The 12,840-nt window shown below is 34.6% G+C and overlaps 2 protein-coding genes across 2 annotated transcripts in view; one reads left to right on the forward strand and one right to left on the reverse strand.

Annotated features, from left to right (window-relative positions):
• Positions 1-4,867, forward strand: part of LOC115963941 (dehydrogenase/reductase SDR family member 12-like) — a 16,448-nt gene extending 11,581 nt beyond the window's left edge. The window contains exons 2-7 of the mRNA XM_031083194.1: positions 7-94; positions 413-462; positions 564-714; positions 798-854; positions 4,060-4,181; positions 4,316-4,867. Of these exons, the coding sequence (XP_030939054.1) occupies positions 7-94; positions 413-462; positions 564-714; positions 798-854; positions 4,060-4,181; positions 4,316-4,526 (679 nt within the window). The 3' untranslated portion in view covers positions 4,527-4,867. The remainder of the gene's footprint in view (positions 1-6; positions 95-412; positions 463-563; positions 715-797; positions 855-4,059; positions 4,182-4,315) is intronic.
• Positions 4,868-5,833: 966 nt separating this feature from the next.
• LOC115975506 (probable choline kinase 1) lies at positions 5,834-11,041 on the reverse strand. Its single transcript, XM_031096303.1, has 8 exons — positions 10,594-11,041; positions 9,906-10,307; positions 8,539-8,660; positions 8,242-8,437; positions 7,091-7,208; positions 6,919-6,966; positions 6,293-6,393; positions 5,834-6,205 (listed from the first exon to the last, which is right to left on the reverse strand). Exons 2-8 carry the CDS (start codon positions 10,254-10,256, stop codon positions 6,029-6,031), a joined length of 1,113 nt encoding a protein of 370 aa, XP_030952163.1. The 5' UTR covers positions 10,257-10,307; positions 10,594-11,041; the 3' UTR covers positions 5,834-6,028.
• Positions 11,042-12,840: the final 1,799 nt, after the last annotated feature.

Here is a 12,840-nt window from a genome sequence, read left to right on the forward strand (position 1 = left end):
ATTTAGATTGCAGGTCTGTGATCTTTCATCTGTTAGTGAGATCAAGTCATTTGCATCAAGATTTTCTTCAAAGGATGTGCCAATTCATATATTGGTAAGTTTCCTTTTACCCCTCTTCTCAAAAATAATGTAATCTTTACATGATTTATATGAATAATTTTTACAATCAACCCTCTACTCCACCAACATTGGAACCCTTAAAATCTCAGAATCTTATGATGTATGCACAATTATGAAATCCCTTCTCTCCAACTTTATGCCTTAGAATGTTTCCTTTGTTTCCTGTTCTGGCATTATTAAATCAAAACCATCATTCTATAAATTGTGCAATTTTTATATTTTTACTGCATTTGCTACAAACTATGACATAAGTTACTAAAAGTCTAATAAGGAAGAAATTGGCTGCTTCCAGGTAAACAATGCTGGCTTGCTTGAGCATAAACGAGTTACAACATCAGAGGGGTGCGTTTCTATTTGTGTACAAACAAATTTTAATCCTTTGTATTCTTTCATCATTGCTGAAAAATTTATGCCTTTTTTTGTTATAAAAAATAAAATTTCAGGTTCGAGTTGAATTTCTCTGTGAATGTGTTAGGCACCTATTCCATAACAGAACTGATGCTGCCACTAGTGGAGAAGGCTGCACCTGATGCTCGTGTTATCACAGTGTCCTCTGGTGGAATGTACACAGCTCCTTTGACTACAGATCTACAGGTAACTGTTTTTTTGAACGTTTCAGCAGCTTCATTTTGCCTATCAAGTACTAATGGAGTTTCCAATGAATTATTTTAATGCAGTATAGTGACAGCAACTTTAATGGGGTGGATCAGTATGCTCGAAATAAGCGAGTTCAGGTAAGTTAAAGTGATGATCTGTTACATATGTACAAAGAATTTCTGAGGTTATTCTTTTTGTTAATTTTATAATTATTTTATGATTACTGAATTCTAGTTTTTGTTTTGCACGTTTTAGTGCTTGCTACCGCTATACAGTTTGTTTTAGCTTTCGTATTTTCATGTGTCCTTGAGGAATTGAGGTTCTTCCCTTTAGTTCCTTTTAAATCTCTTATTAAAGAACAATACGTTTAGATGGCTAAATTTGATGGGTTTGAAAAATTTTTTTAAGTAAAAGGAAAAAAATGGTGAGCCTATTGTGTTTAAACAATGCATTCTGGTGGAGCTAATGGGAAGTCTACTGCCTAATGTTAAAGTCAATGACTTCTGCAAAATTTAGAATGAAATATAAGTAAAAAGTCAGTTTAGCTGCTTGACGACGTCACACAGTCGATGGGCATATTGGGCACAGGCACACTCTGTATCAATGGGGGAAAAGTCTGATTTAAGCGGGTGATCTCAGAGTATTGGGCTTCATGGTTACGGGCCTGACTGGTAATACAGAAACTGTGGGGGGGACCTCTAAGGACTTGAGTGAAGTTGGGAATTTGGTGAAAATGCTCGGATTCATCACAGACCACATTGTCTTGGAGGCAGCCCCTCTTTTTGGATTGATCAGCACCAATTTGACTGGACTACACTCGGAAGGTCAAAGTTCCTTCCTTTGGATCCAGGTGTACTCCCCTTCTCACTTTGGCTGATTAGATCAACAATGTAGGGGCCAGAGCCTACAGATGCCAAAGCATTGAGGAATCACTTGGTGAGGCTGGGATCCAAATGGAGAGTGCTGAGAATCCAATCGTGAGCTTGAGAATTAGTTGGGTCTAAGGAAGGAGGACAGGGGTTGCGAATGTTTTCTTGTGGTTTGAGAACCCCTAGCCCAACTTGATCCAAGTTTTGAGACAGAACCATAGTTGGTTGGAATGGGTGGATTTGGCACAGGACAGTTATCATAGTGGCTTTTACAGCAGATGCAAAGGATTAGTGTTATCATGGACTTTACAATTGAGGGAGTTGAACATCTAGTAATGGGATTGTTTGTGAACCTTGGAAGTTATTAGACAAATAGTGATGGGGGCACTGAAAAGCCATTGTTCTTCAACGAAGGACTTGAGGTAGCTGAAGAATTTAGAGTCTTCAATTAATCATGATGCAAGGAGGACTGGGATCAAAAGAAGAGAAAATAGTAGGAAGAACTTGGCGTTGTTTCAATATCATCAATGAAGTTGACAATAATCTAATGAAATGTTTGTGTTGAATGATCCAAGGAAGAGGGAAGTAAGCAAAAACTTCTGGTGGGACTGAAAGGCTTTTTTTTTTTTTTTTTTGTATTTAGGAGACCAAGATTATCACGATTTATTTTTAACTGGAAGCATATGGGGAGGTCCCTATGTGGAGTGGTTTTTGCGAGATGCATCTTGTAGACTTCCCTTTAAAAGGGGTCACATGGTGAAACAATAAGGATATTCCTGCTATGTGCCAGACAGATAGATTTTTGGTTTCTACTGAGTGTGGAGTGGTTTTTGAATGGATTTTTTCTTTTCGGCCTAATGACAATAGGGAGCATGGTAAGTTATGAGTTGAGCTGCTAAAGGAAGTGGCAGACGATTGAAGTGCTTCATGCTGTGTAGCAGAAGATCTAAATAATGTTCACTATCCTCATGAGAGAGCAGGAGTTGACAGACTTACTGGAGCTATGATGGTTTTTTCGGAGTTTATTTGTAGACTTCCCTTTGAAAGGGGTCACATGGTGAAACAATAAGGATATTCCTGCTATGTGCCAGACAGATAGATTTTTGGTTTCTACTGAGTGGGAGGAACATTTTAGAGATGCTTTGCTAAAGCTACTACCGAGTCCTGTGTCAGATTAATGCCCAATATTACTAGAATGAGGAGGGATCCATAGAGATAAGGTCCATTTTGATTTGAGAATGTTGTAAAGAGATGGGGGTTTCTTAGAGCGTGTTAGGGAGTGGTAAGAAAGTTATAACTTTGCTGGCTCACCTAGTTTCGATTTAAATATATATATAAATAACAGAACTCTGAGCATTAAAAGATGATCTATGGTTTTGGAATATAAATGTATTCTGTACGGTGGGTTAAAGAGAAGAAAGCATTAGATGGTGTCTCAGATAATTTTCTGTTGTTAAGATAGAGGTGCTAAAATTTGGATGTGTTATGTGGGTAATTTGGTGTAAGCGTAGTAGTAGAATGTTTGTAGGGTGTCGAGCATCCTAATTTTCTTATGAAAAAATATATTCTGAGATGTTTGTATGAATGGATGGTTGCCCTTTGCAGTATTCCTTGTTGTTTTCTAGATTTTTCAAAGAGTTTGTAATCCTTCAGAGGTGTGGTTTGGTATACTTATTGTGTATTCATAACTCCACTTTTTTTTCAAAAAATTATCTAACTTATAAATTTCTTTATTGGAGATGCATCTCTCGTACTTCATTTTCCTGTATATTCAGCAATTTTAGTAAGAATTTCTCCTTCATAACCATACGTCTAATATAAGAAAGTATACAGCTTTAGATTTGCTTAACAGTAATAAAAATTAATAAAACTCCTTGGTTATGTAGCTTGAAGTGATTTTTGTACATTTTTTTTTTCTCTTCTAAGTGATTGAGAATAAATTTATCTGCTGTATCTCATCAACAATTTAAAAATATTTGTGTTCATATAAATATTTGTCAGACCTCAGTGTCCTGCATAGAATTTGAAAGACATATAAACGATTTTATTATAAAACTTCTTATTTTTATGAAATGCCAAGAGTTATTCAGCTAGGGACTATCCCTCATGAGGCGGGGGTAACTTTTGAATTCCCCCTTCCCCTTCTCCTTGGGGCCAAAACTCACTTGTCCAAAAATAAAAAAAGAACTTTTATGAATCTTGCTTTCCTGTCTTCCTACCCTGGATGTTCATTACACAAGTACCTTGTTAAGGTTTTGGAATTTATATCCTTGCGGATTCAATGTATACCATTGAATGCCAAGTAATTACAGATAGATTTATGAACGTTGAGCTGTATATTAAAAAAGCTATTACCTAATGTTGGTCCTGCCAAAGAGCGCTCTGGGAGGGGAGATTTGGATAAGATACAAACCTTCAGCAAAATTTCCTGAAATAGTTTAAGGAAATCATTTGAGTTACCTTTCTTTGTTAGGTAGCACTGACAGAAAAATGGGCTGAAATGTACAAGAATAAAGGGATTGGATTCTATTCAATGCACCCAGGCTGGGCTGAGACACCTGGGGTTGCTAAGAGTTTGCCTGGTCTTTCTGAAAGGTAAGGAACTTATTCTCTTACGGCATTTTGGAATCTTTCTGTTACATCACTTATATCTACTATCTGATTCCTTTTTCTTTTTGTCATTCTGTCTATTGTTTGGCTAATTTATTTTACTTTTGAATATATTCCAGGCTTTCTGGAAATCTTCGAACAAGTGAGGAAGGTGCAGACACAATTATTTGGTTGGCTCTACAACCAAAAGAGAAATTGGTATCAGGTGCATTTTATTTTGATAGAGCTGAAGCGCCTAAACACCTTATGTTTTCAGCTACTGGTGGTTCTCATGTGGTAATTGATTCTGTTGTTGATGGTCTCCGTTCCTTGTCTGCTCTCTCTTCTTAAAATTGAAGATTTGATTTTGGAGATATTAAATGTTAAGCTTCAGACTTGAGCTCCCCTTATCCCTTTGCTTCTATGTAAAGATAGTTTTGTTGCTCTAGATCATGCTTGGGGTCGATGATCTCCTAAACACAAACACTTTTATTATCAGAGAAGGGATTAGAGTTTGGCAGGTAAACACTCAAGTCAATATCTTATAATTAGAGATTCTAAAGAAGAGAAAAGGAGGGAGTGGTGGTGAAGTTGTAGTCATCTGATTTTATGATTGGGTTCCTTCTGTTAAAACTTAAAAGTGGTGCTCCTTTGTTGGTCAATACTCAATAGATTGAAGTATTCTCTCTCCATTGGGTCCCTTGGGGTTATTTGTTTGTAAAAGTGCCTTTTTTTTTTTTAATATCGATTTTATTATAAAAATAAATAAAAAAAAAAACAGCAATATTAAAATGCGTGTTTTGAAAAGACAACTTTTGAAATCACAGTTATGAGTTTGGTAATACTTATGAAAGTTTTATTTATGTCAATTGAGTGTATTGATGACGTTAGTGTAAAATAGTTGTTTTGGCCTTTTTGGGTATGCATAACCAAAAATGACTTTAATGATGCTGTTAAGAATAATGCTAGGGAGTAGGGACACACCCAACTACACACTCAAATCCACAACATACTTAAGTGCCACCTTGTGATTGGTGCACTTAAATGATTTTTTTTTTTTTTCTAATAGGTACCCATGGTGGTCCTGTGCTGAAATCCAATCACAAGTTGATATCTAAGCATGTTGTGAAATTGGGTGTGAGTTTGAGTACCACAGATGGACTATGCTATTAAAGTTATCTTGTCATTCTTTTAATGCGATCAATCTGAAATAATAATAATAATATTATTATTAATATTGTTGAAAATACCAATAAATTCATAAAGAGACACATAATAAAAAATATATATTAAAATGTTCAGAACCAACAATATCCACACAAATCAATATAATTGAACCCCAAAAAAAAATAAAAAAAAATAAAATCTAACCAGTACATTAAAAATAGTCTAAAATAGATATGATAAAAATATTGTATACAACCCACTCAATTACTTTCATCAGTAAACAAATGAGATTGAGATCCAGTGTTATACCCAATACCTAGGGTATTACATCAAATGCAATTGAAACTAAAAACTGAGATTAAAAGTTGAAAATTTTAACTTTTGCCCTCAGCCCCTGAATCAGAAATTTTTGTGACTTTAAACTTTATAGATCTTGCAGAATAGTACTCTGCCACAATAATGGCACAGTCCTAAAGAAGAGGGATTGGATCTACAGAAAGGGTGGAATTAGAAACACATTTTTATATAATGTGTATCATAATGGTACAGTATTGTTAGGAATGAATTAGCAATACATTCCATGCGATTTAGGTTAGTTATTACATGTTTAGATCCTTAACAAACCAACACTTGAGAGAAGCTAATCACTTCATGTGGTCCATGCTACAGAGTCATTTTAAATGCCATCACAGGAAGATGGTATTGGGTGTAATGGGGATAGGTGTATCGCCTTTACACATATAATTTTCTCCATTGCAGGGCATGTCTGAAGAACCCAATAATGCTGGTTTCCTCAACCGGTACTGATGAAATCTTTGCCTTGCATACTCCAAGTAGTCAAAATCAATCTTATTTACATAATCCTGCAGATAAGCAGAAGGTTAATCTCACTGTCGCTCTCTCGCATACATTCTTGATAAATTAGTAAAACAAGATGTGGACATGCTTACTGAAATAATTCCCCATAAGCCCCAAAAGAGATGGTTTGCAAGAGAGTACTTCTCCACATCATGGACTAGCTGCTCCACTTCTGTGTCACTGGGTAGGTTGCCTGTACACAGTGGTAGACATGTTTTTAAGTATATGAAAATGACAATCATTCATAATTTTCAGAGAACATTTTACTTGGGCAGCAGTTGTTGTATTACCTACCAGAATTTAGGGGAACGGTTTCAGTTAATCTTTAGTGTATACAAAGTATGCATATATAGCTATAGCTTCTAACATGGAGAATTAATCATGGATCAATTTGCTCCATCAAGAGCAGAAAGGTATGTATGGACCACATTGACGCTCATTAGCACAACCAGAGATGGTATCCACTCCATGAAAGGGAAGAAAGGTAACATTTGAAAGTTGAATAACGCTCAAGCATGACTAATCTCTCAATCAGGAATTCAGAGTCTTAACTTAGTAGAAATCTACTCTTCACATAAATCCTTGACCTATGAACAATTGGCTGGAGTTTATCCCAACCATGTTGCTGAAAGTTTTAAACAGCTAAGGCTAAACACAATTCCCAGATCTTTGTTTTTCATGCAAATCAATGGAATGGATATGAAACTAATGGGCTAACCTGCAGAACTCAGATAATTGTATACAAATCTTTGCCGTTCCTCTAAACCTGATACCAAATGCAAAGAAGTAAAACAAACTACTTAGTCCCAAGTAAGCACACCATTAATATTTTACATGTTGAGGAAAAGGTAATTTTGGAGATACATAATGGCAAAAATATAAAAAGTTACCTGGATATTTACTGTAGTCTAAAACATGAGGTGTCTCAGAATGGTAATTTGCTGCCATTTCACAAAAGTGATTCGCAATGTCAAAAGCGATAGGGTTGTAACTTGCGTATTCATAATCCTGAGAATGAATAAAGTGAAGTATAGGAATAAGAATGTACTCATTATGACAAAGTCTTACAAATATTTTGCTACAATGCAGAGAAAAGACAACAAAGCTTTCACTGCATTGCTTGAAATATGTATATATATATATATATATATATATATATATATATATATATATATGCAGACCATGAGAAAAATGCCTCGCTGGAGATGTGGAAAACTTTCATGAACATGTAATAGAACTCAGACAAGTCAAGAAATGTCATTGTTTTTGTAAATCAGAAATGAAAGACATTTTAGACAGACTTCAAATACTTTCCTGTTTTCACAATTCAAAGTGGAAAAGGATGAGTTAAGTCATGCCAAAAAATAGTGCAGTGGAAAACCTCATGCTGTTACCATTTTTTTTTTTTTTTAAAGAAGGAAAATCAAAGGTATACATCCAATATATGTTTTATTATAATTTTTAATAATGTCATTATACTATATAAATCAAACAATTTAAGCTGCTTCATCTACTTCTTTTCTATAAAAATAAAAAATAAAAATGTTTACTCTCCGCAGGTCATTAGTGGAATTCCAGTGCAATAATCTTAATAGGCAATTCTTAATTATCCTCCTAGCACCAAAATTTGAAATTAATGATAGATAGTAAGTACTCTATCGTGCTAAATATTTTCCTGGCTAGTAAGCTTTATATAGAATCAAAGGACCACAAGTCCAAAAGGTGCTTGAACCCATGCTTTTCCAATTTGTTTGCTAGGAAGTAGCAGAAAAGATTTCTTCGAGATATAAAGAACAAAATGAGGTACTTCTCAAACTTCACCTCTGTCCAATTATTAATTGCAGTTCCCTACTTTATAGGGTAGAAGGAAAAATCTCAGATAAGAAAAAAGTAATGTCGTGAATTAACTGGGAAGAAAATGCAATAACAACTTTCAGAACTGGATACCATAATACAGAGGCTATATATACAAAAACCGAGCCATAATTCCAATGTGCAGAGGCCAAAGAAACAGTTCACAAAAATGAAGTAGGAAACTTACAATAATAGTGATTGATCTTGATTCTTCATCCATCATTATGTTACCATATTGCAGGTCATTGTGACAAAATCCAACATTTTGACAGTCCCTTGACAACTGCTTCTCTAGCATCCTAATTTCCTCTGCTAGAGTGTCCAAGCCAAATTCCTTTGCATCTTGGGGTGAACACAATCTGTTTGCCTGAGAGAGCCAGTTCCTGAGGAATGAAAATATGGGCAGTAATCATCTAAATATCTGAAAGGGAGCCTTTTAACTTTTTTAAAACAAACTTAAAATATTCATAACAAGTTTCAATACCTCATTCTTTCCCAAAGGAGTACATTCTTTGGACCAGGGATCTCAAGTTTATGGAACTCTCTCATCTTAGCTGCTATGAGGGCAGAAATTTCAGGATCTCGGAGGTCACCAGCTCTCAATGTCTGGAATCACCAAGAAAGAAGGAGAAAAAAGAAGTTATTCAAATCAATCTTCTGCAAGGAAAGGTAATAGGTGAGGTAATAACAGTGTCTTCAGCACTGTTTTCCTAGAGCACTAGGCTTCTTCTATCTAAACATAAAAACTTTGGATTAAGATTGAAGAAATTTAAAACAAAGACTGAAATAATTGAGCAAGTGAGGATGGCTTTTAGAACCATAGAAACTTTCTTGTTTAATTTCTAAATATAATTATTATGACAAATAAATATATCCTTGAAGTCGAAAACCATATACATGACCTCCAAGTGGCATGCCCCCGATGCTTAAATAACTGAAGGGTGAAAGTGCAGTACTTATTCAGTCATTCACATAAAAACTCTCCTATCCAAAAATCGATCAAACTGGGGTAACTATAAGATTAATAACCTTTTCTGTCATGTAGATAATCAGAGGAGATAGTAATGGGCAGTACAAAGTATATGTTCAATGTTACTTTTTTCTCTTGAGCTGCATGTCTAATGTTACATGATTAAACACAATTGGATAAATTTTGGTTTAGGGACAAGCTTATAGATTCATTTCTTATCTAATTATTTTTTATTCTTATTACAAGAACAGGCTTTGTAATTATATTCACATTCATTTAAACAACTTCAAGAACCATCCCTCAATGGACTTTCATAAATCTTCTGTTTAGTTCTTAATGGACTTCTTAAACTGTCTGTTTAGTTCTTTTGTAGACATTCTACCCAAGAAATATCCTATATGGTTGTTGGTTGATTGTGCTTTTGTTATCTTAGTATGTTTCTAGGAAAAAGGAAAAAGTGGAAAACATTATTAAATACATAAAAATAAATAGAAGAATTCAGGTTCTCAATGATAATCACTTAATGATCACAAAGGATGGCCAAGAGTTCTCTGGCCAAAGTGCTAGTCTATTTTCCTCACATTTTCAAACTGATTCGATTCTAAAGGCACATTTAGAAGCTTATCATTTTAATTAAATAGTCATAGTTACCAATCAGAACAGCAGCCAATATAAAGAAAAGGACAAAAGAGAAAATCTGTCATGATTAAAGCAGGTAAAATGGAACCAAGAAAAGAGAGAAAGGGATGCTCAACTTGAAATTCTAGTCAAACTAATAAGCACAATTCACACACAAAAACCATAAAATAATAAGCAACAACTTTATTATTTTTGTTCTTTGTGGGGGTTAAGTGGAATTAATCATCAGGAAATTGACATACCCTGGCATGAATGAATTCTTCGACGCGGCCATCGGGGAAGCGGCCGAGAAGGCGTGGCCCCTGACCATGGTCGGACAAGAACTCAAACGTTCTAATCTCATCATCCCTGTTAAAGAAAACATCCACACCTTCTCCATAAACCCGAACCAACACCTTTCTGATAACCTCACCATTCTTTGTTGGCCAGTTTAACTGATAAACCTCATTAGTCATTGCACCGCTTAATTGGATCACCTGTAAAGTCTCCATATCATCCATCACATCTCCCCAGCTTGCAGCAACTGATTGAAGCACTTTCTTCAGCTCTTCAGGAAGACAACCTTTGACAAACCCATTTGTCTTTATGGCCATTTTTGTGCTTCAAATTCAATAATATAGCAGCTAATTGTAATCAAGTTTGACCTGTAACACATGTACAAAACAGATAAGATTACCACTTCTAAGGTTGTTTCTATATATACATATATATCAACCAAAACGAAAAGATTGTTTCCATTAGTGATATAATTCAACAACTTAATCAGAAGTTTGTTTGAGTCAACCTTAATCTCTATTAAGCAACAAATTATGGTGAAACTCCAACAAAACAGGAAGAAGAAGGAGGAGGAGGAAATAATGAAAGAACCCAGTTGAAGAAAACTTTGAGAATCGGAAGAAAACAATAATCAAAATTAGAATTGAAACTCACCCAAGAAATCAAAAAACGCAAAAGCAAAACAAAAGAGTTGCAACTTGAAAAAAAGTGATAATGCTTGGAGTTGTTGCAAAGGCAAAGCTTGGTTAAAGTCAGAAATGAAATCCAATACTCTATATGAAAGTATAATATAAATAATGGATATTATTGAGCGAGCGAGACCAAGAATTTGCTTTTTTTCCTCGTATTTTAAAGAAAGAGGGACAGAGAGAAAGGAATAGAATATGTCAATATATATATATATATATAATTAAATATCTGAATTGGAGTATACTTAGTGGGCAATGCATGTATTATATTATTCAATTCAAAGCCAATGCGAATGAGGCAAACTAATAGAGAGAAAGCACGTGTAAGAAAACCAGGTCAATTTGAATCATTTGTCGGAGATTCATTCAGATTCTTGGAACAACTAACAAAGCGAGGTGATTTTAGTTTAGTTTTAATTTACTTAACTGTACGCAACTGAAATTGACCGGTACCAAATATATAGAGAAAGTAAACATGAGAATGGGATGGGAAAGTCGTACATATATATAAGAAAGAAAGAAATTAAAAGGATTGTGATTGTGATCCACAAATAGAAGATAGACAAGTGTAGAAATGTTTTGCGTGGACGCGGTTTAGATGTGGAACTGACGTCGGGGATTGGATTGGATTGGATTGGGACCTACCTACCTACCTCCCTCTTGTCTTCGCGTTGAAGATGTGTACCAGAGAGAAGAGATTATTCATTTCATACATTTGGCGTTGAAAATGTGTGTTAACTTAACCGTGGTCCCCGCGCATTGGTTGGCATTCTTGCCAAAATATCTTCTGCCCAATTATTACATAAGTTTTTTTTTTTTTTTTTGGATAGGAATTTTTAGATAAGTTGTTCTCCTTTTAATGACAACAACTTATACTTTAGAATCTTAGACCTTATAATTTCAACATTATTTCAATTTTTAGGCCATAAATTTTATAAAAAATATATATAAGTTATAATTTGAGCATATCACATTAACAAAAATAGTGCACTTATCGGTGTTTCTAACCAAAACTTATATGTTGAAATCTCTCGTACTATTCTAAGTTTTTCATAAAATAAAAAAATTATATATATATATATATATATACACACATATTATATGCATACATTTACTTTAATTAGAGTTGAATTCTTATCTAGTCTTGTGTGAATTAAGAAAATCAATTGACAATTTAAATCAATTTCTAAAAATATTATCATCAAAATTATCAAAGTCAAAATATCAATTGCGTACAAAAACATAAAAATTTAGGTGAAAAACCCTACTCCTTAAAGGATATCTCTCTTTAGAAATTATTATGAACTTACTTGAAATCTTCATTCACCTTAAAGACGGCAGCTACAAGCCCACAACAACGACAGAAAATCACCTTTGTACTTTGGCAATCTTCTCTATTAATTACAAATACGCTAAGCTGCTTCTTCTTTTCGTTTTTTGGTTGAGAATAAACGGCAGATACGCTAATGCTATAGTACGAGTCCCATTTCAGATAGGATGCTAGACTGACAGGTCACAGGTTTGAGTAGCAAAAATCTCAACTTGGGCTCCAATAAATTGTGGGCTGGGCATTTGTGTTTTCAAAATGACTATTTTCTGTACTAACAGACTTTGACACCTCAGGACCATATATATCCTTATCCTTAGATAATGGCATTGTGTCGTATCTTCTTTTTTTTTTTTTTTTTGGGATAATTACAGTAAATCCATTTGGGGTATAATCCGTTTTCAGTTTGTCTATTCGTGATTCAAAATTTTACACTTTGTCCACCTGAAGTTAGTTCCGTTAGCCTTCCGTAACCCACCTCTCTGTTTGCCGTTAGAAAAACACATTTTTAGGCAAAAACAAATATAATAAAAATAAAAAAGTGAGGGTTTTAAATTAAGAATTGGGCAACCAAATTTAATGTCATTATGTAACACACCAAGCATACAGCATGTTTTGGGACTCCCATCTTTTCTCCGTTTGGATATTTGAATCATGCTTCTTTTCACAAGTTCTTCCAAGTATATTTCCACTGTATCCTCAGGAGTCATCCCAGGGGTTTGCTTCACAAATCCCTCTGCAAGCCATAAACGCAGCAACCTTCTCACAGGAATATCATAATCTTTTGGGAAAAGCCGTAAATAGAGGAAGCAAGGCCTCAAGTGGAAGGGTAGATCATTGTAACTCAGGGCCAAAACATTTGAGAATTGGACTTGCTTGCTGTCT

Source organism: Quercus lobata, chromosome 2 (genome assembly GCF_001633185.2).
Source record: "Quercus lobata isolate SW786 chromosome 2, ValleyOak3.0 Primary Assembly, whole genome shotgun sequence".
Classification (NCBI taxonomy): domain Eukaryota; kingdom Viridiplantae; phylum Streptophyta; class Magnoliopsida; order Fagales; family Fagaceae; genus Quercus; species Quercus lobata.

Coding starts and splice junctions, on each gene's coding strand:
- LOC115975506 (XM_031096303.1), bottom strand. CDS start 10,256: ATGGCCATAAAGACAAATGGGTTTGTCAAAGGTTGTCTTCCTGAAGAG. Junction 8,438..8,538: donor CTCCTTTGGGAAAGAATGAG/GTATTGAAACTT, acceptor TTCATTCCTCAG/GAACTGGCTCTCTCAGGCAA. Junction 6,394..6,918: donor CAATTATCTGAGTTCTGCAG/GTTAGCCCATTA, acceptor CACTGTGTACAG/GCAACCTACCCAGTGACACA.